This window comes from Gekko japonicus, unplaced genomic scaffold (genome assembly GCF_001447785.1).
Source record: "Gekko japonicus isolate JY-2015 unplaced genomic scaffold, Gekko_japonicus_V1.1 scaffold4279, whole genome shotgun sequence".
NCBI classification, from domain to species: domain Eukaryota; kingdom Metazoa; phylum Chordata; class Lepidosauria; order Squamata; family Gekkonidae; genus Gekko; species Gekko japonicus.
The window spans coordinates 16605-44540 of NW_015167177.1; the positions used below are offsets into that span (position 1 = coordinate 16605).

At 44.2% G+C, this 27936-nt stretch overlaps 1 protein-coding gene across 1 annotated transcript; it reads right to left on the reverse strand.

Moving 5' to 3' along the window:
* Positions 1-417: 417 nt before the first annotated feature.
* HENMT1 (HEN1 methyltransferase homolog 1 (Arabidopsis)) lies at positions 418-27663 on the reverse strand. Its single transcript, XM_015413134.1, has 7 exons — positions 27639-27663; positions 11250-11374; positions 9519-9631; positions 7582-7716; positions 6650-6832; positions 4069-4246; positions 418-1405 (listed from the first exon to the last, which is right to left on the reverse strand). The coding sequence occupies exons 2-7, from the start codon at positions 11364-11366 to the stop codon at positions 959-961; spliced, it is 1173 nt and encodes a 390-aa protein (XP_015268620.1). The 5' UTR covers positions 11367-11374; positions 27639-27663; the 3' UTR covers positions 418-958.
* Positions 27664-27936: the final 273 nt, after the last annotated feature.

Here is a 27936-nt window from a genome sequence, read left to right on the forward strand (position 1 = left end):
GAGTAGCTTAGTCCTACCTCTGGGAGAGGACAGAGTAGCTGGTTGTGAGGCCTGTCTCTGGTGCAGACCTCATACTGTTTAGCCTGACTCTTGGGAAAGGGCAAGCTGGTGTGGGTGGAATCTCTCTATATGAAAGGATCAAAAAACCCTGCTCTTAAAGCCATATTTAGCTTAAACATCTGTGCCTCAGCCAGGCTTCCCTTGACCATCTGGGCTCTGGAGCCCTGTGCTGCTGATCTGTTCCTTAAAACCAACCTGTTAATAAATAATCTTTGTTATTTGCATATAACTGCATCAGTGATCTCCGCGTTCTTCTTGCTCCCCACAAAACTTGCCTCATGGTAATGAATCCAAAGCCTTTACAGTTGCTACCCTAAGATCATCTTATAACTGAGAGGAAGGTTTGCAGTTCAAAACAAACCTGGTTCCCCAAAATCGTAAGAGGCTGTGTAGGTCCTCTCAGTTGCTGGAAAGGGCCTGCAACACCAAACTTTGGGACTGGGCACTTAAGGAGCAGGGCTTACTGCCTGGTGTTGGTTTCATCTTGACAAAGGCCGCTGTCTTGATGGAGGTTTATGTGTGAGAAATATGGGTTAGTTCCTAGTTTAAACAAAATTATTCTTTTACTACGTGGTAGCAAACCACTGGAGGGTACCATTAACAATTTAAATGTTGCTACCAAGAAACACAGCCTGTTGTATTATTTGTGCTACAGGACAACTCATCCTCATTATGTATAGCAAAATATTTTTTTCACTATTACCAGACATACTTACACTGAAAACTTGTAGAACTTTTAGGCTGAAGAAAAAGAAAGTGTTAACATGCCATAAGATGTTCCATTATTCACACAAAATTGGGGGGCTATTTTAACTTACAGCCCATTGTAAAGCGGCCATAAAACATGTTTTAAGTATTAATTTCAGTTTAAGCATAGAAGAATCAATGTCTGATTTCTTCACGGTTTGCTAGAAGGAAAAAGATGCTCATTCTCCAGCTCTTCATTTTCATACTCTGTATCAATCAGCAGTGCAGATCCATCATTGCTGAGTGCAACTTTACCAGTGATAAGTTTGCTTAGTGTTTCAAAAGTGCCACATAGTTGCTTCACTTTGGGAACAGAAAAGATTTTTGCCAGAGGCATGTAGACAGTTTGTCCATTAATGAATGGTTCAATATGTGGATTGTCAGCTTTGGTTAAAGAAGGATCTTCAACATCTTTCAGGAAACAAGATGTCAGGAATGGAGGGTCAGTTTCAACACCATCACGTACTTTCTTGTATTTGGATTTTCTTTTGTCCAATAGTCTTCTTGCAATTGTTTGTGATGTCCGCACAACTTCATTGACCACTGCAGTTTGCAAATACTTTTCATCTTTAAGGCTTGGATATACTGCTTTGAAAATCTTTAACATGTAAAAAAAATTACATATACTTAATACTTATACAGCTCATTTCAAGGATCCATAGACCTTCACATACAGAAAAATTACTATTCATGTACAGTATTTTGCATTACCGAATTATGAATCGCACCATTTCCAATCTTCAAGCCTATAACATGCTTTCAGAGTACCACCATCAAGCATAAGAGACAACTGCTTTTTAGCAAACATAAAAGCTAGTAGCAGAGTAAGACCCACTCACCTTCTTTCTACAGCACCTGCAGAATGTGGCCTACAAACCTATAGTTTTCTAACCGCAAGATCATCACCATTTACTACAATCTTTCCTGCTGCCAATTTTGCTTGGGTCATAAGCCAGCCTTGTTTAGATGTGTATATCCTACTTTTGCCCCCAATGAGGATCCAGTGACTTACAACATTCTCACCTCTGTTTTATCCTCACAACAACCATTCTGTACGGTAGGTTCAGATGAGAGTGTGTGTGACTGGCCAAAGGTCACCAAACAAGCCTCCACAACAGTGTGGATTCAGACCTGGATCTCCCAGGTTTTAGTCCAATGCTTTACTCTCTATAACGTTACAGGACTAAATTTTCATGTCAAGTTTAGATAATCCTTCTGCAATCTGGTAGTAAACTTAATAGTTACTAGAGGCAGAGACAGAGTAAAATTACCACTTTGTACAAAAACGAGGGGGGGTGGAAATTCAAGTAATGTTGAAGGAAACAAAAATAAATGTAAGCTAAGTAACACAATTATCCTGCCCTACAGTCGTCATCATACAAAAACTTCAATTCATGTTCAGAGTTGTCCACGCAACTGCTGAACATCAGTCTGAAGGTCTGTATCTGTTATCAGTGTGCCTCGCAGAGTATTTTCTTTCAATTTGTAACAATGGAAACCAATATCAGATGTTCATAAGAAGCATTTTCTTCTCATGAAATGTGCATGAGGTGTAAATAATTTGGGTGGAAATGCAGCCACTTTCAGTACCATCAAGACTGGTACCCTTGTGGACTACCTTTTGGGGTTGGGACTGGGGCAGCACTGTTTTAAGTGGTTTCAGTTAGGTTTGTGAAGGTGGTGCTGGAGGACTGCTGTTCGGCCCCTTGACTGAGGTACCCACAAGGTTCCACCTTGTCCCCCAACTTCTTTAACATCTACATGAAACTGTTAGGTAAAAAACATCCGGAGACTTTGGCTGGGCTGTTAACAATAGGCAGGTGATAGCTCTATCTTATGCTTCCAGCATATTCCATTTCTAAAATACAGAAAATTTTTAAACATTTAAAACATTTCTAGTATAACTTATGAGATAGCAGAAGGGTTCTCTACTTGTGTATCTAAGGTGCCATCAAGTCGCAGCTGACTTATGGCAGCCCCATAAAGCTTTTCAAGGCAAGAGATGTTCAGAGGTGGTTTGCACTGCCTGCCTTTGGGTGTGTTCAGACGCAGCGTTTGCAACAGTATAGGTGCCGTTGCAATCGGTGTACTTACCGGCGTTCACACGTAGAACAGCTGCCGTCCCTAAATGTTGCAAAGCCCTTTAAACCATTGTACTCTGCCACTAAGTCCCCAAGTGGTGGTATCCTGAGTACAACGGTTGTAATCGCTTAACCCCCCATCTGATTGCTCTCCACCGTTGCAGAGCCACTTCCATTCGGAAGCCTGAGGCTTCCGATTTTCGCCGGCCATTTTTTTTTTTAAAGGTTGGCGATATGCGCTTGGGTGAAGCTTCGCCCTGGCGTTTGTTTTTTAAAAAAAGAAAAGGGCCTTAGTTTAGCATTTCGGAGGTGTCTGGGACCTCAGGGAGGCTACTTTGCTCTTTAAACTTTAAAGGTAAGTCCTTACCCTTTAAAGTTTAAATGTAACACAGGGTTTTTTGCGCATGCACGAAGATCGCCATTATATGGATGGCTGCCTATGCGCATGCTCAAACTGAGTTTAAAAAAAAAACGCCGACGCCCGCTGTGTGTGGACGGGCATAAAGCGATGGGATCCGCAGACAGGAGGTGAGTGTGATCGCGTTTCAGTCGGCATAAACTGCACCAGTTCCAACCGGTACAGTTTATGCCGGCTGAAACAGCGCGTCTGAACGCACCCTTTGTGTAGCAATCCTGGCTTTCCTTGGTGGTCTCCCATCCAAGCCCTAACTAGGGTCAACACTGGTTGCTTTCAAGATCTGACAAGATCAGGCCAGGCTGGGCTATTACAATTTATGAAGGTTGTAATAAATTTTAAATTGATATGTTATGGCAATAGCAATAAATTAGTGTTCAGTTTTTATTTAGGATGTGAATAATAAATAGAACACTTAAATCACTGGTTTATATCCACAGTTGGGCAGGATTCCAATCAATCCACCATGTGGCCAATATTTTAGACAACCAAAATGAAGTACAAAAAATTATTCTTAAACACTGGGTATCATTTTAAATACCCCAGTACCTCTCCATGCTATTGGCTCATTGACTGCAAACATCAATGTTCAACTGAAGTTCAACTTCGCTCCTAGTAATTTTTTTAAATCCTGAGTGGCTGGTCAGCCATGAGGCCCTTTGACATCAACAAGGCATAATCTCAAGGGTTTTATTTCTCGTATCTTAAAGCAATCCTTTCCTATTGAATTTATTCCTCCCTTCATTATGCAGAAAATACACTTACAGTTTTATAAACATGTTCTTTGTATTCCTCAACTGTCTCAGGTTCTCCATTCTTTAGATACTTTCTCACAAATACACCTATTTGTGTACAAAATCCAACATCATCTTTTCCAGGTGGTGGGGCTCCTAATCCAGTAAATTCTACTGTGTAGTCATAGCGAGCAGCAGCATCAAGAGCCCTACGTTTTTGAGAAAACATCAAAAGAGTCAAAACAATAAGGGCATTGTCCAAACAAACCTAGCTTGCTTGTCATGAATGTCTTAGTTGCACTAGTATACTATCGTCCGTTTGTGTTTATTAAATCCTCTTAATAAGTGAGTGCTGGAATGAAAGAGGTTAATACAAGCAGCAACTACTGGAAACCCCTCACATCACAAGCATCACAAGTGATTCCCAGCCACCGTGCCTTATCAAATACCGGTGAGGACAGAAGAAAGCACAGGCAGTTCTGATAGCAGACACGGTTCTTTGCTTCCTTCCCAGCACTGCCTGTATTGATGAGACAGTGGAGGATATGAGAGTGCCAGGGAATAGAGGAAGTACATATATGTGGCCATCACACATGCATTTCCAGCTCTGGGCTTTATGGAACTCACGTCTTTGCGCACACAGATTGCAGATTGATGCGGCATCTTCCCCATAAAAGAATGAGACCATTCTGTTAAAAAGGTTAAGAATGACTAGACTGAAGGCAAGAGAAAGGAAATGTAAAGAGCAGTTGGCAACCAAAACATTGGTCAAAATGCCTATTTTGGCAAGCCCTGATCAAATAATTAGTAAAAACTTTGATAAGTAAGATGCCAAACTGTGCTTCACTCTTGGCTAGGCCAAGAGAGAGTTCTGTGGATGTGTGTGTGTCTGAAAGATACAGGAAGAAGCACCAGATATGAGAGAGAAAGAGACTGAAAGGATGTGCAAGGAAGCTTGAGGATCTGTGAGGGAGACATGGACAAATAAGGAGAGGGCTGACAGGAGCCAGAGAACCAGCAAGGGGCTTTGCAGGAGATAAAAGAAGGCTCCATGACTAAGCAATAAGGGAGGAAGAGTGTGGGAAACATGGGCCACTGTGAGAGAAAAGGGGAGAAGTTAAGTCATACCTACGAGTCCTGAAGAGCACATGTTGTCTCCTAAGTGGTGGAGGTACGCTTAGATGAAAAACCTTACCTGAAGTATATGATTAAATCCCAAACCTTATGTAACCTGATTTCCCTTGGTGGTGGTAGGGGGGTTCCAGTTCTCACAGTCAAATTAAATTATTTTATTTGCCAACTTCAGATTTCAAAGGAACATATTTCCTAGTAGAGCAAAAGCTGACTGTGACAGGTACATGAGAGGAGTTTAGCCATTATGATTAACTAATTCAGGAAGGATACTAGCTTGCTCTCTCCAATATATTAGTGACAGAAATATTAAACAGATTTTAAGGCAATATCTATTTGTCCTTCTCTGTTACAAATAACTACCCCTTATTTTTGTGACCCAAGTCTAAAACAATTCCAGTGAGCCAGGATGTTTGCCTTTAAGATTAATCTTCTTGCAGAGGGTACCTAAAAAACTCACTTTACATTTTAACTAGTTGTAGCTGGCAATTTATTCCTCTAAATCTGATCAACTACTTCTTCCCTGGCCTTTTGGCATCTGTACAATGGGTCTGAGGTGATGGGAGTGCCAGTTTGGTGTAGTGGTTAAGTGTGCGGACTCCAAGTCTGGGAGAACCAGGTTTGATTCCCCACTCCTCCACCTGCACCTGCTGATGTGACCTTGGGTCAGTCACAAGCTCTGGCACAGCTGTTCCTGAAAGAGCAGTTTGTGTCAGAGTTCTCTCAGCCCCACCCACCTCACAGGGTGTCTGTTGTGGGGAGGGGAAGATGGCGCTTGCCCTACAATCTAGATTATCATAAGGGGCCTAAAATTTCCATATGCATGGGGGCACAAGTTTCAGGTCCAGTGGCAGACCTATGAATCCACCTTAAATTATTTCTGGGGATTCCCCATCCCTCAGAAGCAGCATGGGAGGACAGTTTGGGATGCAACAAGAGAAAGCAATCAGGGAAGCTGCATGTTCATGGATGGAAGTCCTTCCTTCTGTGGAAACTTTAGGCAGAATCAGATACATCAAACTGAACTTGTAAAAAACCATTACAACTTCTAAGAATGTTAGGTAAACCTTCTATACATGTGAACAATTGAAAGAAACTTCTCATCTTTAGCCTTTGTCTTATATACCAGAATGGGCCCAGAATTTAATAATTTAAAGCAAAACTGAAGCAAAAACAATAATTAACAAACAGGTCTGTTTGGACGTGCCTGCAGTTATAGCAGGTAGCCTGGAAAAGCTTTTGCTTCTTACAGCTAGGAGGTAGGCAGCCACCAATTCTGTCTTGGTATCAAATTATACCACCAGGGAATAGAAAAAGATAGTAAGTCACCACCTACAGAAAGGTATTCTTGTCTTGAGGAATAATTTTGCATATGGTCAAATCAGTCATTAACTGACCTATTTAACTGCTCAATTGACGAATGCATCAGCCCTGCTTTCTGGAAGCCAGAAGCTTTATTAAATCTTGTATAATAAACTTACCAGTTTTGAAACTGTGCTCGACTCCATTCAAATTTATGGTCTGGATGCCTGAATAACGTTACAGTTGGAAGCAAAGGATTAAATTCTGAGTTTGGTGTGCTAATTATAATCATGGCTGGAGACATAAAACCAAATACCACCTCCGGAAACTTCTCCAACTCTTTTATCTCCAGGTGTTCTATTCTGAAAGTATAAATTAACAAAGGACTTTGAAATCCAGCCAGATCTTTTCACCTTCCTGACCAACTGAGTACATCTTTAATAATGCAACTAAACTACACCGAAGTAGTTATTTTGAATTGATATAAAAATATTTGCTGAGCATATAGTTAATACATGATCTATACTTTTTATCATGAACATATAAAGCTACTTAATACATGATCTACTGACCACTGGGGATGCGGGGGAGTGAGCATGGAATCACATGAAGCTACCTTATACTGAGTCTATAAAGGTCAGTACTGCCCAATCTGGTGGGCTGCAGCTCTCCAGGGTCTCAGGGAAAGCTCTTTCATATCATGTACAATCTGATCCTGTTAACTGGAAATGTCAGGGATCAAACCTGGGACCTTCTGTATGCAAAGCAGATGCTCAGCTCCTCAGCATCAGCATATACTCTGTTTCTTCCATCCATATTCTCCTTGAATGTTAGACCCCCCCATCTTGCTGTACTCTACTTTTCACAATTCACATCTCTGTATCCTTTGCCCCCTAAGTACAGTGCCTGCATTAAACAGCAAGAATGTGAGTAGAATCTAACCCTCCTAACTACATTAATTTGTGCAATTATGTTAAAATATAACCTAAGAAGTTCATGTAAAAGGAGTATACCAAATCAACATTATTTATGAGCAGAAGCTTAGAGTCAAGAGGTTCTCTAAAGAGTATGAAAAGCCCTTTTTAAAATGGTATTTTAGTAGAATACTCACAATTCAATACATGTTACCATGTCGAAGCCCAGCATATGGGGGTCTTTCTGAGCAACTGAACCCTGATGAAGGATAACAGTCAGTGATCTTTCAGATGGCTGAAGAAAGTCACCGGGAAGGGGATACAGCATATGCCTAAAACCATACAACATGTATGTGTAATGGAAGAATCTCCAAGGAGACAAGTTTTATCACTTCAAGAATCATCTGCACTTACTGTCATCAGGAGTTGGAAGACATTTGTAATGAAAAAGAACTGTACAATGCAATGATTAAATTTTAGTATTTCTCCCCAAACCAGTAAAGTTCAAAGGGCAACTAGATAATACTTGTGAGTCAGCCATGCTAGTCATGCCGGCCACATCACCACGGAAATGTCTCTGGACAGCGCTGGCTCTTTGGCTTGGAAATGGAGATGAGCACCGCATCCCTACAGTCGGATTCGACTGGCTTTCGAACAAGGTAAACCTTTACCTTTTACTAGTTCTCCTTTAATTTGACAACAGCATATACCAGGAGACATATATTGAAACAATGACCCAAAATCTTAACACAGAAATATCTTACTTAATACGATTTTATAACACATCCAGTAGGATTAATTTATCTTGGTATCCTGAGGGATGGAGCAGGAAACAACTTTGGAGACAAAGGATTCTCACATAGACATAGGGTCACACAAAAAGGGCTAGGTGAAGTACTGGAGATAGAACGGCAATTCACCAAGTGGCCTCTGAATAGCTTTAGAAATGCAGATACTACACCTAGAGGAACCTGCCTTCATTGTCGCTGTTGGAGAAGGGGAGGTTGAAGATTGCCTTTGAGGGATGCCTTGTATGAAAACCTGAACATGAAATCCCCTTTTTGCAGAGTGTTCACACACTGACTCTGAGGTTCAAGCTGAGGGTGCTTGACTTTTGGGGGACTTTGGTTCAGGTCAATAGCTGGGTGCCCCTGCTATATGGCAGCATATACCACACATATGGCAGCACCTCTGGGCTACACAGACATTTCTGTGCATAGCTCTTCAGTTTTTCACAAATCATTGTACGGCCCCACATTTGGGGGAGCTAACTCTATAAACACAAGTCCTATTTACAAGAGCTATTTTGATCTCTTAAGGGTACCCTACCCTGGCTAGGCAGTCTGAAGGCCAAACTAGATGTGGCATCTGCCATGAGTCAAGTCAGGTTTCCTTGACCTGCATTAGACAGACATAACATTGGGGGACTAACATGCTCCAAGGCCTCGGTAAGTGCTTTCCTTTAGTACATACATACTGAAAATACGACAACATTTTAAAAAATGAAATGGGGACACTTTCTTCAATGTGGCATCGTCAAACAAAAGCAAGATATACAATATTTGCTTGACACTTGGCAGGGAGAACTCCTTGGGTGATAAGTATAGTCCCCAAGAATTTCATCCCAGCTAGGTGACAGGGAAAAAATCGGCCTCTTCCACTTAAGCCAAAAGAAACAAAGAACCCCAAAAGGAGTGATAACTATAAAGAAAATGAATAAGGAAGATCAAATTAATCCAATAAAATTTCTGTACACATCCCCAGCACAGCCAGGGGCTATAGCAGAACCAGCATCAGCTATAGATCAGTGTTTGCCAACCTGTGGGTTGGGACCCAAAAGTGGGTCACAAAGCCTTTGGAAGTGGGTTGCAGGCCACCCTTCTCTAATGGCCACTCCTGCCTTTTGCAGAATTCTTTCTCCCCTTGTCCTCGTCAACTTCTCACATTCTTGCCCTCCACCTCCCCTTCATGACAATTATACGGGGGGGGGGGGAATCTGTCTGGAAACTAATAACTTTGCAGCTGGAAGGAGGGGGAAAATGCTGGAGAGTTCCTGCCAATCTGCTTCAAAAGGAAGACAACCAAATTACTGCAATACAAAACACAACTTTTCCAAATGAATTTTTTTCCTTACATTTTTTCCTTCATCACATCCTCGCTGATATCTAATCCAACAAGCATTTCAATACAGTTGCAGAATTTCAGCATCCACAGCAGTCTACAGTCAGCACATCCCAAGTCTGCCACCTGTAAATTAGAATTTGGAATAGTGGTTTCTAGGGTTATATTTAAAACTGGTGTGACTTGCAGGTCATTATAGTCTGAGATAGTAATCAAACAACATCTCAGGGCTTCTCTACATTAGTCAATCTAATGTGCAATGGTGCAGAGTTGAAAACAAATAAATACATGACTGATCTGCCTACACTAAAAATATACCTAGAGACCTGTAGTAATACAATAAAAACCTGTTTTGCTGTTGTTCTAGCATTAGCACTTTAAAAAGAAGTACCCCTCACTACCGCTTACAGCTACAGATAAACCTCCAACTAGGCCACTGTTACTGCATTGCCCCCCTGCTGTCTTTCCCCATTCCCTCTGAGATGCAAGATTACAAATACCTCAGAAAGCCTATCTGCCATATGACTCTCCCACCTGGTGTGAAGGGGAAAGGTAAATGGTTCCATACACATTAATGTAAGTAGAATGCACAATAATCCATTTCACCATTCAGATGTTTTGTAAAGAAAAACCCACAGGATGCTAACAAGCTAGGCATCATGCATCAACAGAACGCAGCAAGAAAAAAAGAATACACCTACACTGCAGTTTAGCTGCTGCTGACAGAACATCAGCTGAAGACCAAGACCATTACATTTGTAAGTTGATGTTTCTGGAATCAAGGCCTTTCCATTCTGTGCCTGCCCCCCCCTCCCTCCCTCTCCCTCCCTCTCTCTCTATATATATATGCAATAAATGCATATCAGTTGAACACAATCTGGATCAGGCCATTGTGGTGCTTCTGTGGTAAAGATACTGCATTTTCTAAGCACAGTCTGGAAAAAATTAGATTTTTTTTTTCTGATAAAAGACTCATCCAGATCATAGGTGGCCATTTTACCTACATATGCTTTCAGTCTATTTTATGAAATATTGAATTTAGCCACTGAAGAAAAGGACGCTTTAATGATCTTCAAATGGGATTTTGCTTATGGTAGTTACTTGCCCTCCAGCCACCAGGTAATATTACCCAATTTACTTCTGCTGTCTTATGAGGGACCATGTGTCATTTATTCCTGGAGAGGCTATTTAACTGCAGCTTTTTATATTTAGAAAACTATTTCCTTTAGTGCAAACTGAAGATGTTTTGTATCCAGCAATATCAAATCCATCTAAGTATGCAACACACCTTCCACTCCGTTTTAAGACAACAAGCTGCAGACGTGGTGCCTTTTCACTGTGATTCGAAATAATTATTCCCCCCCACCCATACACACACTTCTTTTTTGCACTGAACAGTCAGATTAAGAGTTCTTGAAAGCCCAAGAACCTTGCACACCACCTGGTAATATTTTGGTTGGTCTTAACTGAAAGTATTACATGACGTTAGCTATTGGAATTTCTCTTACATGTGTAATTGTTACATACAGTCTTTAAGCAGACACTGTGAGTGACCAGAAATCTTCCCTACGCTTGCCAATATGCAAACATTGTTTCTGGTTTAAGCAAAGCAAGTCTTTTACAGCCTATCATGCTGTCCCACACTGTACACTTCCTCCAGGAACATCAGCAAGACTGTGCCTCTAAGGAATGACAATCCTGAAGTCACTAAGTATAAACAAATATTTTCCAAACACATACCAACCTTTTTGGGCTTATGCTTGTTCACTAATTGTTTAATGAACTGGTAGCGTTGCTTGTACAATGGTGGTGTGAATTTAACTGTCCTTGTAAGTTCATCTTTTCTCAGCTTTTCATCCATAATCAGCACTAAAATCATATAGAACAGTAATGTTTCTTAAATACTATGTTTACACCAAATGTCCTGCATATTGCCATTTCTTATGCTTATTCTGCAGTAATGCAAACTTTGCAGAGAGCAAGACTTGAACCAAGTGAGAAGCTCAACAAGTATTACAGCTGTTTGGGTAAGCTAACATTTAATACCACTTGTTAGCATATTCTGTTGACTTTTCTCTTTCCTTCATGAAGTGGTATGCAATACCGTCTTCATTAGCCTCACTTAAAATATATTATGACTTATACAATAAAACTATTCATATTGTGTTATTGTTAGTACATTTTAGACACAAGAAGGCTGACTACAATAATCTTTACACATTTAATATACAGAATAAGACTACTGCTAGAAAGGCCTATCCCTACATGAGCCAAGGCAAGATTTCCTTGGAAGTAAGCTACTCTAAAAACCAATGTTTTTCCCCTCAGAAAATACACTTAAGAATGAGATATAAATGTAAATTCATCTTTCAAGAACCATAGTTCTAAACAGACTCTGCATGCAGCAGATAAGCACTTTTTAGAACAGTGTTCAGGCTTTCCACTTGCTACAAAGACTGCAGGCAAGTTTAAGTAGCATGAGCTACAAAATTAACCCCAAAAAGTGTTTTGCGTTTTGACTGGGTACTGATAACACAAGCTTAATGAGACTGTCTCATCACGATGATCTTTTGGACTACATAAGTCAGAAATTTATTTTGGTCTGCTTATTCTATTCTACATAAGTATCATCCATAGAAGACTTTGATCACTTTCTGAGAACTGCGTGATTTGAATCCCGCTCTTCAACTGCAGTGCAAATACTATATTATTTTACACTGTCGGGCACAAGAAATCAGTGAATCAGCTCACACCACATAGCACACCCCACACGTTAAGCACTCTTCCTTCTTCTCCCCATTAGTAAAATTGCAACACTTGCTCCTGCATTAGACCCCCCTCCCTCAGAATCCAAAATCAGCCACTGGGGCCCTGCGTCAAGCAACCTACAGAGGCACCCTCAATATTGAACGCTATTCCCTAGGAAGTTTGTCACACCTCTTTCGAGTTGCATTATTATTATTATTATTATTGAGTATGGGTAGATGTGTGCCAGCCAGCCATCTTTTCAAGACCCTAACTGTTTTTTTAACTCTAATTTATTTTTAACCTAGGAGTTGATTTATAAATTCCTCTTATATTTTTAATGACAGAACAGTTAGAATAAACTACATACATTTTACTTTTTAAAAAAGAGGTATGGCGTAACTGCATTGTACTAACGCAAGCCACTTTAATTAGTCCATAGAGTCACATGAAGATGCATGAAAATAAGCTTCTTAAAACGCAGAACTGCCCTTTCCCATCATTTAAACGCCTAACTCCCTATAACTCAGCAGTTTGCTTCCCCACCACCCACACGCATCTTATCTGCTAACCCATACCCTAACCCAGAAGATTTTCACTCAACACCCCCACCCTTATTTCTTCACAGTCAGCCCTCTGGGCTTGTTGATCTCGTTCCTTCTCTCACCCGAATTGCTAACACTAGGCAGCGGCTTCCCCGTACCGCCAACAAAACTGTTGCAACTACCCGGCTTCCCCCAGTCCTCTACGCAGCTCCACCCCAACGCCCAACGTACGGGAACGGAAGACGGCAACCGTAGGTCGTTCACTCCTCCCCCTTCTCGTGCTGCCGCGAAGGGTTTCTGGCTACAAAAACTTATTCTGTTAGAGCAGCTAAGCCACCTGCGGAGCTCCCGTCGCCCGGAAGCCAAAGGCCTTCTGTGTTCTTGGCGTAAAGGAAATGGACAAGCCCCTTTCTTACCACTATGAAGCCGTACCGAACCGCGGACTTCAGAGCTCACCCCAAAAAGCCACACAACCCATTGTCTGTTTACTCAGAAGTCCTAGAGCTCCAGTGGGCTTCCTTACGAGAAAGAATTCACTATATCAGAGCCGCTTCAGCCATTCCTTCCTCTCCACGCTCCCAACCTCCATTCCCCCAAGCTTTAAAAATGCGCCTTATCGTGCTATCTTCCTCTCACACATGGGCACAATCAGATCGTCACCTTTTCTTGACACAGGTGCCACTAAAGCTTTTTTTTAAAGCATTTTCTGTTTCTTCTAGCAGTGGTATGAGGCGGCTAACAAATCCAACAGGTGCAGCTTTTGTTGCAGTGATGACGGAAATCATCTCCTGTACTCCTTGGTGTCCTGCAGCTGTTTAAAGGCACAGGTCCGAGCCTCAGGTGTTTCTATCATCCACCAAGGTTTGATCACTTTAATTTAATGGGATTTATAAACCAGTACTTCTAATGTATGTTAAGTTGCCAACCTCCAGGGGGTGGCTGGAGATCTGTTATTACAATTGCTCTTCAAATGACCAGGATCAGTTCCCCTGGAGAAACTGGGTGCTTTGGAGGGTGCAGCTCTATGGCATATACCCAGCAGAGGCCCCTCCCCAGCCTGTGCTCCAAAATCTCCCAACCTAAAGTTGGCAACCCTATTATATGTGCAATTTCCATTTCAAACAACTAATTGCTGGGACTGACCTACTTTAGGATGACTTGTTCTAGAATACTTTGGAGAATCAGTGTGGTACAATGGCTGGGAAGCTCTGACTCTGAAAATGTTATACTCCAAAAATCTTGAAGGTCTCTAAGGTGCTACTGGACTCCAATCTGGCTGTTGTACTGCAGATCAACAGGGAGAAAGGCCTGGAGATCCCTCAGAATTACACTGATCTCCAAAGGACAGAGAGCTGTTCTCCTGAAGAAAATGGCTGCTTTGGTGGCTAGACTCTATGCCACTATAACCCCCAGGACTCTCCCTCCCTAACCACAGGCTCTCCAGGCTCCACCCCCAACCCCCCAAGAGTTTCCCAACCGAGAGCTGGCAACTCTAGGTTGGGTTGTTGGACTAGGACTTCGGAATCCTATATTAACTTTACCACAAAGCACTCTGGGTGACCTACCTCCAGGTGGTGGTGGGAGATCTCCTGCTATTACAACTTATTTCTAGATGACAGAGATCTATAAACCTGGAGAAAATGGCCTCTTTGAAAGGTGGACTCTATGGCATTATACCCTACGGAAGTCCTTCCCGTCCCCAAACCCTGCTTTCCTCAGGCTCCATCCGCCAAATCTCCAGGTATTTCCCAATCCAGAGCTGGCAACCTTAGTCTTGTGGCACATTAAAAACTAATAATTTGAATGGTATGTCTTCTTGAGAAAATGGTGTGTCTTCTTGAGAAAAAATAAATATAAGACAGTGTCTTATTGTCGGGAAAACACGGTATATACAGGGGTCATTTCGTAGAAAAAGAGCTAGGGGAACTCATTAGCATAACTCATTAGCATATACCACACCCCCTGACATCACCGGAAGTGTGTCATAAGGCCACACCCCCTGACATAAGGCCACACCCCCTGACATCACCGGAAGTGTGTCATAAGGCCACACACCCCACCCCCAACGGTCCTGGTCGCCGCCGCCGGCCTTGCAGCTCCACTGCTGAGCCCCATGAGGGGCCCGGCGGTGGACCTGCAAGGCCAGCGGGAGTGCAAGGAAGCCCCGCGAAGGCCCTCCCTGGCCGCTGGCAGGCAGGGATGTGGAGAGGCAGGGAGGAAGCAACTTACCCTTCCTCTTCTCCTGCCTCCTCCTAGCTGAATGAGGGCCGGAAGCGGGGCGGCCAGAAGCAGGGGGGGGGGCTTCGTCATGTGCCCCGCCCCCAGTACCTCACCCGGGGGAACTGCGTTCCGCCGCATTCCCCCCCGAAATGACCTCTGCCTGAAAGACGCAGGCCTGATGATCTGGTTTCTGTCGCTGATCACAGTCCCAGTTTGGGGAAGATAACTAGTTACTGACTTCACTGGTACCCAGGGTTGGCAGCTCTGGGTTGGGAGATACCTGGAGATTTGGGGGTGGAGCCTGAGGTCGGTGGCCTTTGGGGAGGGGAGGGACTTCAATGGGGTATAATGCCATAGGGTCCACCTTCCAAAGCGGCTACTTTCTCCATGTGAATTGATCTTTGTCGCCTGGAGATCAGTTGTAATAGCAGGTCTCCAGCCACCACCTGGAGGTTGCATGTGGCTGTCCCCTGGGCTCTTTACTGCGGGAGCTCTTGCTCCTGTGCATTCCAGCAGGAAATAACCCCTGTGTACATATGTGTGTGTATGTATATATATATGTGTGTGTGTGTGTGTGTGTGTATACACACTAGGGAGAAGGCCCGTTGTGGTAAGGAAGACAACAAGCCCTAGAGAGGCCGCGGTCCCCTTGTTTGTTCCTGCACCCAAAAGACCGCCGGCCGAGGCCCCAGCAGGCCAAGCCAGAAGCAGTCGCCCATTTCCTGGACCCGCTGGAGGCGGTGGCGGGCTTGGGCGCCAAGCGTCCTCCCCCCTGATCAACACCCAGCAGCATCAGCTGTGTGAGGCTCATCGGCCTCGACTCCCCCCCATTCAAGGTCCTGGTGGGCCAGGGCGCCCAGCCTGGCCCTTCCCGCTAGTGCGGCTCCCCACAGCCTCAGCTGCCTCAACAGCACCAGACTCAGCAGGCTCGTCGCCCCCCCCCCCCCCCCCCCGCTGGAGGCCCCAGCGGGCGAGGCCACCCCGCTTTGTCCCTTCCCTTGGTGCAGCTGTCCCAATCCCCAGCGACAGTGGCAGAGTGACCATCCTCCTCCCTTCTCCCTCCCCCTTGAGCACCCCACCAGACCCTTCCCTCATCGTCCTTTCCCTCGCCGCAGCATCTGTCCTGTGTGCCTGAGATGAAGTTGTCTTGTGAGTTGAGTTCCGGCGCCTGCTGCCTCTGTGGGCAGGACGTAGCCAACCCAGCCAGTTGCCAGGGACCCGTTTGTGAGTGGCAGTCCAGGCGACCAACTGATTTTGGCGTGAATCAAATCCTGCCACCCCATAGGAGAGAGGGCACCCCAAATCAGCTTTATAATATAGAGAGATACCATTTCCATGTCTTCACAATGCACGTCTGGCAAAGTAAGGTCAATATTGTCTAATGTGCAGCCTGATTCTATGTATGTTTGTTCAGAAGTAAATACCACTAAGTTCAATGGAGCCTAGTCCTCCGTAAATGTACACAGGATTGCAGAAATATTAAAATGTTCCATAAGAATATTTTTCTAAAATGTAGAAGTCATAGTTATATTCCAAAAGAAACAGAACAGAAATAGCTTTAAGTTCTAAGTTACTAGAAGTCTTATTAAAATGTTTTAATAACTTCTAGGATCAGAGTATTCTAGATTTGTTTACCATACCCTATTTCCAGCATCTTTTAAAATATGGCATAAAAAAGATATTTTCACTTGTCATGCACTGTACTTTGATCAAAATTATAATTGACAATGATAGCAAAAGAAGCACTGGCAGAGATGCTATCAGAAGACATTCAACACCAGAATAACTGAATAAATATTGTTAACATTGCTTATATTTCAAGGGAAATCCACCTCAAAGGAACCTGCAGAGAAGTCATTACTAGAGATAGATATTGGAATATTCTTCACACTTTTTCCTTTTCTGTGAAGATCCTGTGATCATTATATACATGAGTTCTCCCCACCATCACCACCCATCTTCCAATATGACTTGGGTCAGCAATTATGAGAATTATCATCAAATTGCCTTCATCCAGAATCTTTAACTGGCCATTTACTCATCTGCTTGAATCATATAATGGCATATCATAAATCCTTAGGCAGTTCTAAGAGCTATTACTACTTTACAAAACAGTAGCGAATGCCACAGATAGTCTGTGGCAGCAGTAACAAAGAAGTCTACAACACTATACAGACTTATGTGACACGAGCATTTGTGGAATAGAGCTCACTTCATCAGAGGCAAGATGTGCATTCTCAGTTGGCAGATATATATACACTGGAAAAAGAAATGTAAGTAATGGAGTCAAAAGTCAATGAAAAAGTCCAGTCTGTGGACATTGACAGCTATATATATCTCATGTTGGAGGATTAGCCATGAATGAACTCCTGATGGTATGATTGATGCTACTAGGCCCTGTCGTAGTGGGGTGGATTCTACACCTATACTATCATTCCACAGAGCAAACTTTATTAATTAAAATATTTATATTCCACATTTCCTTTTGGTTCAAGAAATCCACTTGAGAGGAAGAGCAACTTAAGAAGGAAGAAGGGCTAATTGGAGGATGATTGGATCCACCCGAGTGTTTCATTAATTGATATGGAAAGAGATTGCATCTGGGTTTGTTGATCTCTGGGCTGGTGGTTCATTGTTGCTGGTCAGCAAACTTTCATGTTAAGAGGAGTCCGTCTGATAAAATGTCTGTGTCATGGGTCAGCCAGAGTTCACCAATACCAAAGACTCCTTTGGGAGAAGGAGCCCAGCCTTGAATTATCAGAAGTTGAATGAGATGCAGACTTGTCAGGATTCATAGCCAACAGCTGGTGCAGAAACAGTGATTCAGCCCTGATTCAGCAGGTGAACCTCAGCCATTCCCAGCCTACCAGTATCTCCTACACCCTTAGAGCACAGCAGACAGAGGCTGAGAACAGAACTACAGGCAATAAGGCAGAGTAAATGCCTTTTAGACCGATGCCAGCTGCTTGCTGATGACAAAGATGAGTAGTTGCAGGATTACTTCTGAGCAGCTGCTGCAAGCATGACCCTGAGGCATGGGGTTATAAAAACCAGCCAAGAGAGGCTGTCGGAAAGCAATGTGCACAATAGATGCTAAACCACTGATTCTACCTTGCCTAATTCTTGGAAGCCTGACCTTGGACTGAATGTCCTTGCCTAGCCTGACTTCTGGAACCCTGACTTTGAAATGTATGACCCTGCCCTGCCTGACTTCTGGAACTTGGTTCTCAGAGCCTGCAAGCCAGTACAGCATGCCACATGCCACTCAAGGCCTGTGAGAGAGAAGTATCATTGTGTAGGACAGCCAGTTAAGATATGCCTCCCTGCCTGCCAAGATGGGTGGCAGCTAGAGAAAGGCTGTCACAATATCTCTCTTAATTTGCGTGGTTAGGTATGATGTGGTTCAGAGGTCATTTCGGGGGGGAACGCGGGGGAACGCAGTTCCCCCGGGTGAGGTGCAGGGGGCGGGGCACATGATGAAGCCCCGCCCCCTGCTTCCGGCCGCCCCGCTTCCAGCCCTCATTCAGCCAGGAGGAGGCAGGAGGAGGGTAAGTTGCTTCCTCCCCGCCTCTCCCCACCCCTGCCTGCCTGGGGCCAGGGAGGGCCTTGGCGGGGCTTCCTCGCACTCCCGCTGGCCTTGCAGGTCCACCGCCGGGCCCCTGATATCAGGGTGTGTGGCATATGCTAATGAGTTATGCTAATGAGTCCCCCTAGCTCTTTTTCTATGAAATGACCCCTGATGTGGTTTAAAATTTCTTTTATTTCTTTCTCTCACTCAGGTAGGTAACTCTGCCATCAGGAAATTAATTCCAGTCTTATTAATTAACCTTTTCCACAGTACTATGTCCAAGCTCTAAGGCTCCTTCGTTGGACTATGTGGTCCTGAGGATGAGACTCTTATATTTTAAACAGCATATGACTCTGGGTTAACAATCGGTTAACAATAAACGAGATAAAACTTTATTTGAACAAGAAGCCTATTGGTTACAAGATGTTTGTAACTTGTCTCTTCAGTGAATAAAACATAATATAAAACAGTGTATGTTAATAACTACCAACTGAGATATCACACTCTCTTACTCTCAACCACTCCTCTTTCTCAAACTCTTCCTTCTTTCAGAATGTACCTTCTCCAACCTTTATTATGTTGTTCAGTTAAATCTTTTTAACTCAGGTTTCTGTCAGCTTTTTTCTCTCACACTCTTATAATACTCTGACAATATTAGATTTTGACTCTCTCTCATTGCTAATATGCTCCCTGAAGTACTTTAGTTTCTCCTTTAGAATCTTAATACCTTTCACAGCACTAATATGGGATTCTAATTAGAAGACTGCTTCTCCTACTACTGACCACAACTGACAGCTGCTGACTGAACAGACTGCCTTCTCTCTCTACACACACACACACACACTTCTTAGCTCCGCCCATACACTCTCAGTCACCAACCAATCACCTCACTCCCTCATCTCCCTCTTTTACCTCCCTTGTTTTTCTGAAACTTACCAACCATTTAAAGAAACACACACTCATAACTTGAAATCATTATACAGGCTAGTTTCATTGGTGGCATCTTGCCTTTGAATACCCTTCCCCTGAGGTGTGCCTAATGGTTGTTCTGTTTTTTTAAAAAAAAATTGATGTTTTTTATTTTCTTCATTTATACCCCACCTTTCTCCATGATCGGAAACCAAAGCAACATACATTGTTTTATTTATTTATTTATTTATTTATTTATTTATTTATTCGATTTATATCCCACCCTCCCCACCAGGCTCAGGATGGCTTACATAAAAAGTTAAAACACACATAAAACAACACAGATATGAAAGAATAATAAATAATACTAAACACTTATACCAATCATAAAGTGCTAGTAAAATGGTGAAGGCAGTAATAGTATTGCATAGCGATGATAATAACAGGTCATGGTGGAATAGTCCTAATGGAATATAGTCAGTGTTGGAATTCAGGTTATCTAACCCATTTATACTGGCAGGTGCAGGCTGCTGCTGGTGATTCCAGGAGGGAAGGCATGGTGGAAGAGCTTCGTCTTGCAGGACCTGTGGAACTGTAAAAGGTCCCACAGGGCCCTGATGTCTTCTGGAAGCTCGTTCCACCAGCATGGAGCTGCCACTGAGAAGGCCCTAGCCCTGGTTGAGGCCAGACTGGCATCTTTGAGACCAGGGAGGGTCAGACAATTTTGAGACCCTGAATGCAGTGCTCTCTGGGGAACATGTGGGGAAAGGTGGTCCCTCAGGTATGTAGGCCCTTGACCATAAAGGGCTTTAAAGGTAAGAACCAGCACCTTGAAACAAATTCAGTATGCTATCGGCAGCCAGTGTAGTGCTTTCAGTACAGGCTGGATGTGCTCCCACATGGAGAGACCCATCAAGAGCCTGGCTGCAGCATTTTGCACTAGCTGTAGCTTCCGGATTTGCGACAAGGGCAGCCCTATATAGAGAGCATTACAGTAGTCTAATATCAAGGTGACCATCACATGGATCACTGTTGCCAAGTCATTGCATTCAAGGAAGGGAACCAACTGCCTAATCAGCCGAAGATAGTAAAAGGCTGACTTGGCAGTGGCTGCTACCTGGGCCTCCATTGTTAAGAAGGCATCCAGGAGCACTCCCAAACTCCAAACCTTCGGTGCTGGCACCAACGGAGCCCCATCAAAGGTCGGGAGTGGGATCCCTAATCCTGGGCCACTCCAACTCAGGCCCAGGACCTCCGTCTTCGTCGGATTCAATTTCAATCGGTTCAGTCTAAGCCATACGGCCACAGCTTGTAATACCAGGTCCAGATCTTCTGGTCTAGAGTCAGACTGACCGCCCAACATCAGATAGAGCTGGGTGTCATCCACATACTGGTGATATCCCAGCCGATGCTTCTGGGGAATCTGGGCAAGGGGGCACATGTAGATGTTGAATAACATTGGGGAAAGCAGCATCCCTTGGGGCACTCCGCAAATCAGATGGTGCCTTTGGGACAGCTATTCCCCTAATACCACCCTTTGTCCCCCACCCTGGAGGAAGGAGGTAAGCCATTGCAAGGCAGACCCCTGGACCCCATTGTCGGTGAGGCAGTGGATCAGTAGCTGATGGTCGACCATGTCAAACACTGCCGACAGGTCCAACAACAACAGCACCGCCGATCCGTCCGGATCCAGATGTCTCTGGAGGTCGTCCGTGAGAGCAACCAGTGCCGTCTCCGTCCCATAGCCTTGGCGAAAACCAGACTGAAAGGGATCTAACATGGAAGTGGCATCCATAAAGCTCTGCAACTGTGTTGCCACTGCTCTCTCAATTATTTTGCCCATACAGGGCAATTCTGCTCACCTCCATTCTATCTGCACAACAATCCTAAGCAGGTCTACTCAGAATCCTACTCAGGTATATATTCAGTAGGGCTTACTCCTAGGAAAATGTTCTTATCAATCACACTATCCCATTACATAGAAAAAGAGTATCCTGGTTCCATAGGGTGGGTATTGAAAGATGAACATGATTAGATCCTACATTATTTGATGTCAGTTGAAATCAACCATATGGCGGAGGAAGAGGAGGAGAAGGAGGAGGAAGAGAAAAAGGAGGAGAAGAAGAGATTGGATTTATACCCTGCCCTTCACTTGGAGTCTGAGCAGCTTACAAATCTCCTTTCCCTTCTTCTCCCCACAACAGACACCCTGAGGTAGGTGGGGGCGTGGGGCTGAGAGAACTGTGACTGATCCAAGGTCACACCAGCAGCTGCATGTGGAAGAGTGGCCTTCATTCCTGAGGACTGGAATGTAGCTAATGTAACTCCCATCTTTTAAAAAGGTTCCAGAGAAGATCTGGGAAATTACATGCCGGTCTAACGTCAATACCATGTAAATTTGTGGAATCTGATATTAAAGATAGAATTAGTAGGCACATTGATGAACAAAAGCTATAGAGGAAGAATCAGCATGTATTCTGTAAGGAAATATCTTATCTCCTTAACCATTGAGTTCTTTAAAGGGTGACCCAGTAGATGTTGTTTACCTAGACTTCCAAAAAGCTTTTTCTTCATCAAAGGCTCCTAAGTAAATTCATCAGTCATGGGATAAGGGGAAAAGTCCTCTTGTGGATTAAAAACTGGTTAATTGACAGGAAATATTGAGTCTAAATGGGCAGTTTTCACAGTGGAAGGTGGTAAGCAGTGGTGTACCGCAGGGCTAGGTACTAGGTCCCATGCTTTTTAACTTGTTTGTTAATGATTAGGAGTTAGGAGTAAGCAGTGAAGTGGCTAAGTTTGCAGATGACACTAGGTTTTTCAGGGCAGTGAGAACCAGGGAGGACTGTGAGGCTCTCCAGATGGATCTGTTGAGGCTGGGCGAATGGGCATCAACATGGCAAATGAGGTGCAACGTGGGCAAGTGCAAAGTAATGCAAATTAGAACAAAAAATCCTAACTATAAATATACATTGATGGGGTGCAAACTGGCGGTAACTGACCAGGATAGAGATCTTGGAGTCATAACTCACTGAAGATGTCAACTCAGTGTGCGACTGCAATAAAAAAGGCAAATGCTATACTGGGGATCATTAGGAAGGGGACTGAAAACAAATCAGCCAGTATCATAATGCCTCTGTATAAATCAATGGTGTGGGCTTGTTCGGAATACTGTGTACAGTTCTGGTCACCGCACCTCAAAAAAGATATTATAGCATTGGAAAAGGTGGAGAAAAGGGCAACTAAAATTATTAAGGGGATGGAACACCTTCCCTATGAAGAAAGGTTAAAGAGGTTAGGGCTCTTTAGCTTGGAGAAATGACAACTGAGGAGTGACATGACAGAGGCTTACAAAATTATGCATGAGATAGAGAAGGCAGAGAAAGAAGTACTTTTCTCCCTTTCCCACAATACAAGAACTCGTGGGCACTCAATGAAATTAATGAACAGTAGGCTTAGAACAGATAAAAGGAAGTGCTTCTTCACCTAAGGAGTAATTAACACATGGAATTCACTGACACAGGAAGTGGTGGCGGCTACAAGCATAGACAGTTTCAAGAGGTGATTGGATAAACATATGGAGCAGAGGTAAAGATGAACCCTATGGCTGGGGCAGTGATGCTCTGTATTCTTGGTGCCTGGGGGACAACAGCGGGAAGGCTTCTGGAGTTCTGGCCGCACTGGTGGACCTCCTGATGGCACCTGGGTTTTGGTCACTGTGTGACACAGACTGTTGGACTGGATGGGCTATTGGCCTGATCCAACATGGCTTCTCTTATGTTCTTATAATTAACACAGCACCCATCTCAAGCTGCCAGGAGCTGTTTCCCAAACTTCTCATACGAAAGGCATATTTTTTCTGAATTAAAACTGCTGGCACATCTAATTTTTACAAGGTACTGCACATGGAAATGCAATAGGCAGCATCCTCTGAGGGCAGGGAATTATGCTCTTTCTGCTTCAGGAGGGATGGAAGGCCCAATCACACTCAATGCACACCTAAGAGCAGAATTACCCACCTCTCAGCAGCAACTGATTGCACGGAGGAAGGCCAGAGAAATAAATCATGCAGATTCAGGGGAAGCCATTTTAAATTCCAGAAGCAATCTTTTCAATTATGGGTTTTTCTGACATAGATCTTCAGTCAAAAATATCTGATGAAACACATTCAGGCTGATATTTAATATACACAAAGCCCTATTAGCTCATTTAATTAGTTGTTGTTATTATTATTAATTTAATTTATAGACTGCCCTACCCCGGGCTCAGGGCAGTGCACAACAGGTTAAAATACAAATAAGTCAATTCCAGTTACAATAAAATCAGCAGCACCAATCAATGGGATAACATTGTGCTTCATTCCCTCCCTCATTGCAGCAGGTATGGTGACAGCTGCTCACTTGGAAGGCTTTAAAAGAATTCACACATTCATGGAAAATGGGTCTATCACCAGCATTTACTCATGATGATCAGTAACTGGAACCTGGGAGTTCAGTCTAAATCACACATTGTCAGGAGCAAAACAACATGGAAAGACAAATATCTTTCTACTAGGCTTGAGTGCTTCCAGAGATCTCTGGCTACCTAAGATTCTTCTACTCCAAATTTCCCTCTCTGCTGTTCCTTGCCTTTTCTACTCCTGCCCTGCCCCACCCTCATAAAGAGACCTAGTGGCATAGTAGTTACAAGTATTAGGTTAGGACAGAGGACATCTGGGTTCAAATCCCTATTCTGCCATGAAGCTCACTTGGTGACTTTGATTCAGTCTCACTTTATAAGCCTACCCTCCTCTAAGGCTTGTTGTGAGGATAAAGTGGAGAAAGACAGAACCATGCATGCTGCCTTAAGATCCTTGGAAGGAAGAAATATAATGGTTAAAGGAAACCCCTACTTTTCTCCAACCAGAAGAAAAGGTATAAACTTGTGAATGCCTTCTGTCCAACACGTCCTCACTGACGCACTCTGATGGTCAGCCTACATTCCCAGTGTGTCGTGACATCAGAAGACAAGGAATGAACTATATTTGTTCTCTAGCACTGGTACTAGGTCAAAGCTTAAAAGAATATCTGTGTCAGAACCCACAGCCAACAACGAAGTACACGCATTCAGGAACGGTTATACTTTTATTGCAGAGCTATAGATGCAAGAACATAGGCACTGTTAAGAATGGCGGTGGCCCCATGGGCATAATAGGATATAGGGTATTCGTATGCACACACACACCCCACAGCACTGGCCAATTAGGCACCCTCCCGCACGCGGGATAAAGCTTAGAGACCGTTAGGTAGCTGAAGCTGAGAATGAACACTCTCCCATGACACCAAGGGAAAACCCAGACACCACAACACCCTCCTGCACATCTGTATAGATAAGCATATCGGCGCACAGCAGAGAAAGCACAGAAAGGAATGCAGTAGCAATTAACCTGAAAGGAAAGCAATAGCAATTAACCAGATACAGACCAAACTCCCCAACCTTCATGGCAGCATAGCTGACAATCTGTCACATACATGTATGCTGATGTTTAAAGAATTTGTCCATGCCCTTTTTCTATTGAATAGCACTGTACCATGAATAAGAATGTGCCACTGAGTGCAGCCCGCTTCACAGGTCAACTAACTGCATCCTTTCAACTTCTTATGGAAGAAGTTTCTCACTGTACACCGTCCCACTGGACAAGGTGGGATTTGCTTCCAAATACGGATATGTGCAAGATGCAAGTTTATTATTTATTATTTCCAATTTATAACCTGCCTTTCCTGCACAGGTAACCTTAAGGTGGCGTACAACATGTTAAAATACAATACAATAAATACAATAAAACAGATGCATAGATGCAATACTATAAAATTTACGTAACACACAGTGTACATACAAAGTGCAATTGAGTGCAGATGGCGAGCAATGCTCCCTCTAAGCCGTGGAGCCTTGTGAGCAAAAATTCTACTTTGTGAGCTACTGGCATTAAAATTGTGAGCCAGCAATTTGGCTACCGCAGAAATTAGTTTGCTCTGGAGCCATCCTTCCGGAGCGAAGACAAAAAGGTGTGAGCCGGAGGCTAAAAAACTGTGAGCTAGCTCACACTAACTCAGCTTAGAGGGAACACTGATGGCAAGTGCTGTATGATGGTCCATAGTTGTTCTTGGTGCCACTGACATGGGGGCCATGATGGTTCAGTTTTTAAGCTTGTTCCTCAGTGGCGGCTCCTAATCGAAGGCCTCGTGGAAGAGCTCCGTTTTACAGGCCCTGCGGAACTGTAAAAGTTCCTGCAGGGCCCTGTCTTCTGGGAGCTCATTCCACCAGTGTGGAGCCATCACTGAAAAGGCCCTAGCTCTGGTAGCGGCCAATCTGGCATCTTTCAGACCAGGGAGAGTCAGGCGATTTTGTGACCCTGACCTCAGTGCTCTCTGGGGGGCATATGGGGAAAGGTGGTCCCTCAGGTAGGCAGGCCCCTGACCATAAAGGGCTTTAAAGGTCAAAGCCAGCACCTTGAAGCGAATGCGGTATGCTATTGGCAGCCAGTGCAATGCCTTCAGCACAGGCCGGATGTGCTCTCGTATAGAGAGGCCCATCAGCAGCCTGGCTGCTGCATTTTGCACCAGCTACAGCTTCCAGATTTGGGACAAGGGCAGCCCCAAGTAGAGAGCGTTGCAGTCGTCCAATCTTGAGGTGACCATAGCATGGATCACCATTGCCAGGTGACTGCATTCGAGGAAGGGAACCAACTGCCTGATCATCCGTATATGGTAAAAGGCTGCCTTGGCAGTGGCTGCTACCTGGGCCTCCATTGTTAAGGCGGCATCCAGGAGCACTCCCAGAATCCTGACCCTCAGCATTGGCACCAAAAGCACCCCATCAAAGGTTGGTAGTGGGATCCCTACCCCCAACCCGCTCCGACTCAGGCACAGGACCTCCGTCTTCGTTAGATTCAATCTCAATTGTCTCAGTCTAAGCCAGCCTGCCATGTCCTGAAGCACCCCATCCAGGTCATCTGGGGTAGAGTCGGACTGACCACCTAACAACAGATATAGCCGGGTGTCGTCTGCGTATTCTTGACACCCTCGCCTGTGCCTCCAGGCAATCGGGCGCATGTAGATGTTAAATAACATCGGGGATAGCACCGCTCCTTGAGGAACCCCGCAAGTCAGCAGGTGCCTCTGGGATGTCTGATCCCCTAATGCCACCCTCTGTCCCTGACCTTGGAGAAAGGAGACAAGCCATTGCAAGGCAAGCCCCTGAATCCCAGTGTTGGCAAGGCAGTGGATCAGTAACTGATGGTCGACTGTGTCAAACGCCACCAACAGGTCCAACAACAGAACCACCATGCCGCCCCAATCCAGATGCCTCCGGAGGTAGTCTGTGAGGGTGACCAGTGCCATCTCTGTCCCATGGCCTGGACGAAAGCCAGACTGGAAAGGGTCTAGCATGGAAGTGTCATCCATAAAGCTCTGCAACTGAATCGCCACCACTCTCTCAAGTAATTTGCCCTAGTTAGCCAATTCAGCCGGGTCCAAGGATGGTTTTTTTAGGAGAGGGCAGACCATCGCTTCCTTGAGTGCCCCGGGAACAGTCCCTCAATTAATGACTTGTTGATAATATCCCTGAGGGAATCTCGAAACCCTTCACAGCCAGCTTTTATAAGCCATGAAGGACAGGGATCCAGGCTACACGTGGTAGGGCATACTGTTGAGAGCAATCTGTCGACTTCCTCAAGTGGACTGAAATAATCCAGAATAGGACCAGAAGACCTGCGTTAATTAAATATAGGATAGGCATGCACAAGATAGAAAGAAAGCAGTCCAAATTATCATCTTAACTAAGAACGAATTGTTTTGGAACCACTCTTTAGATATCACAAAACTTCTCCAGATGGTTTAAAGATTAAGGATGAAGTCCTGAACACACTTCCTAGGGCATAAATTCCACTGAAGTCAACTGGATTTTCTTCTGAGTACAAATTGTTAGGGTTGCACTGTAAATTTATTGCAGCAGTATAAGCTAAATTGCACAATAACGTTTCATACGGTAAAAAAATTATAATGTACTGTCTTCTACGAGCATCAAGGCAGACTACATTTCTTTGATACTTAGATACCGCTTTTTGCAAAAAGCAGAACGAAGGCTGCTGCCGGCTTGGCGTTCAAATTACCTGTAATAAAAGATCCCTCGTCCTCGAAACCTAACTTCTCTACATCAAAGGGCATCTCTTTCGACCTACGAACATTTGTTCTATTAAACGACTCCCTAACCCCATTTGTCCCCGCATAACTGAATATGCTGGACGCGATGAAAGGCCTCATTGGCCCGACTTCCCGCTCAGCTCGCCGCAAGCCTCCGCGCGCCTCTCTCAGGCCTGCTACAGAGAGACGCACTCTGCCACCTCCCCTCACCCTCGCTCCACAATTGGCTGCCTCCGTCCCGGAAGGCCCGTGCGTCATTTCCGGGGA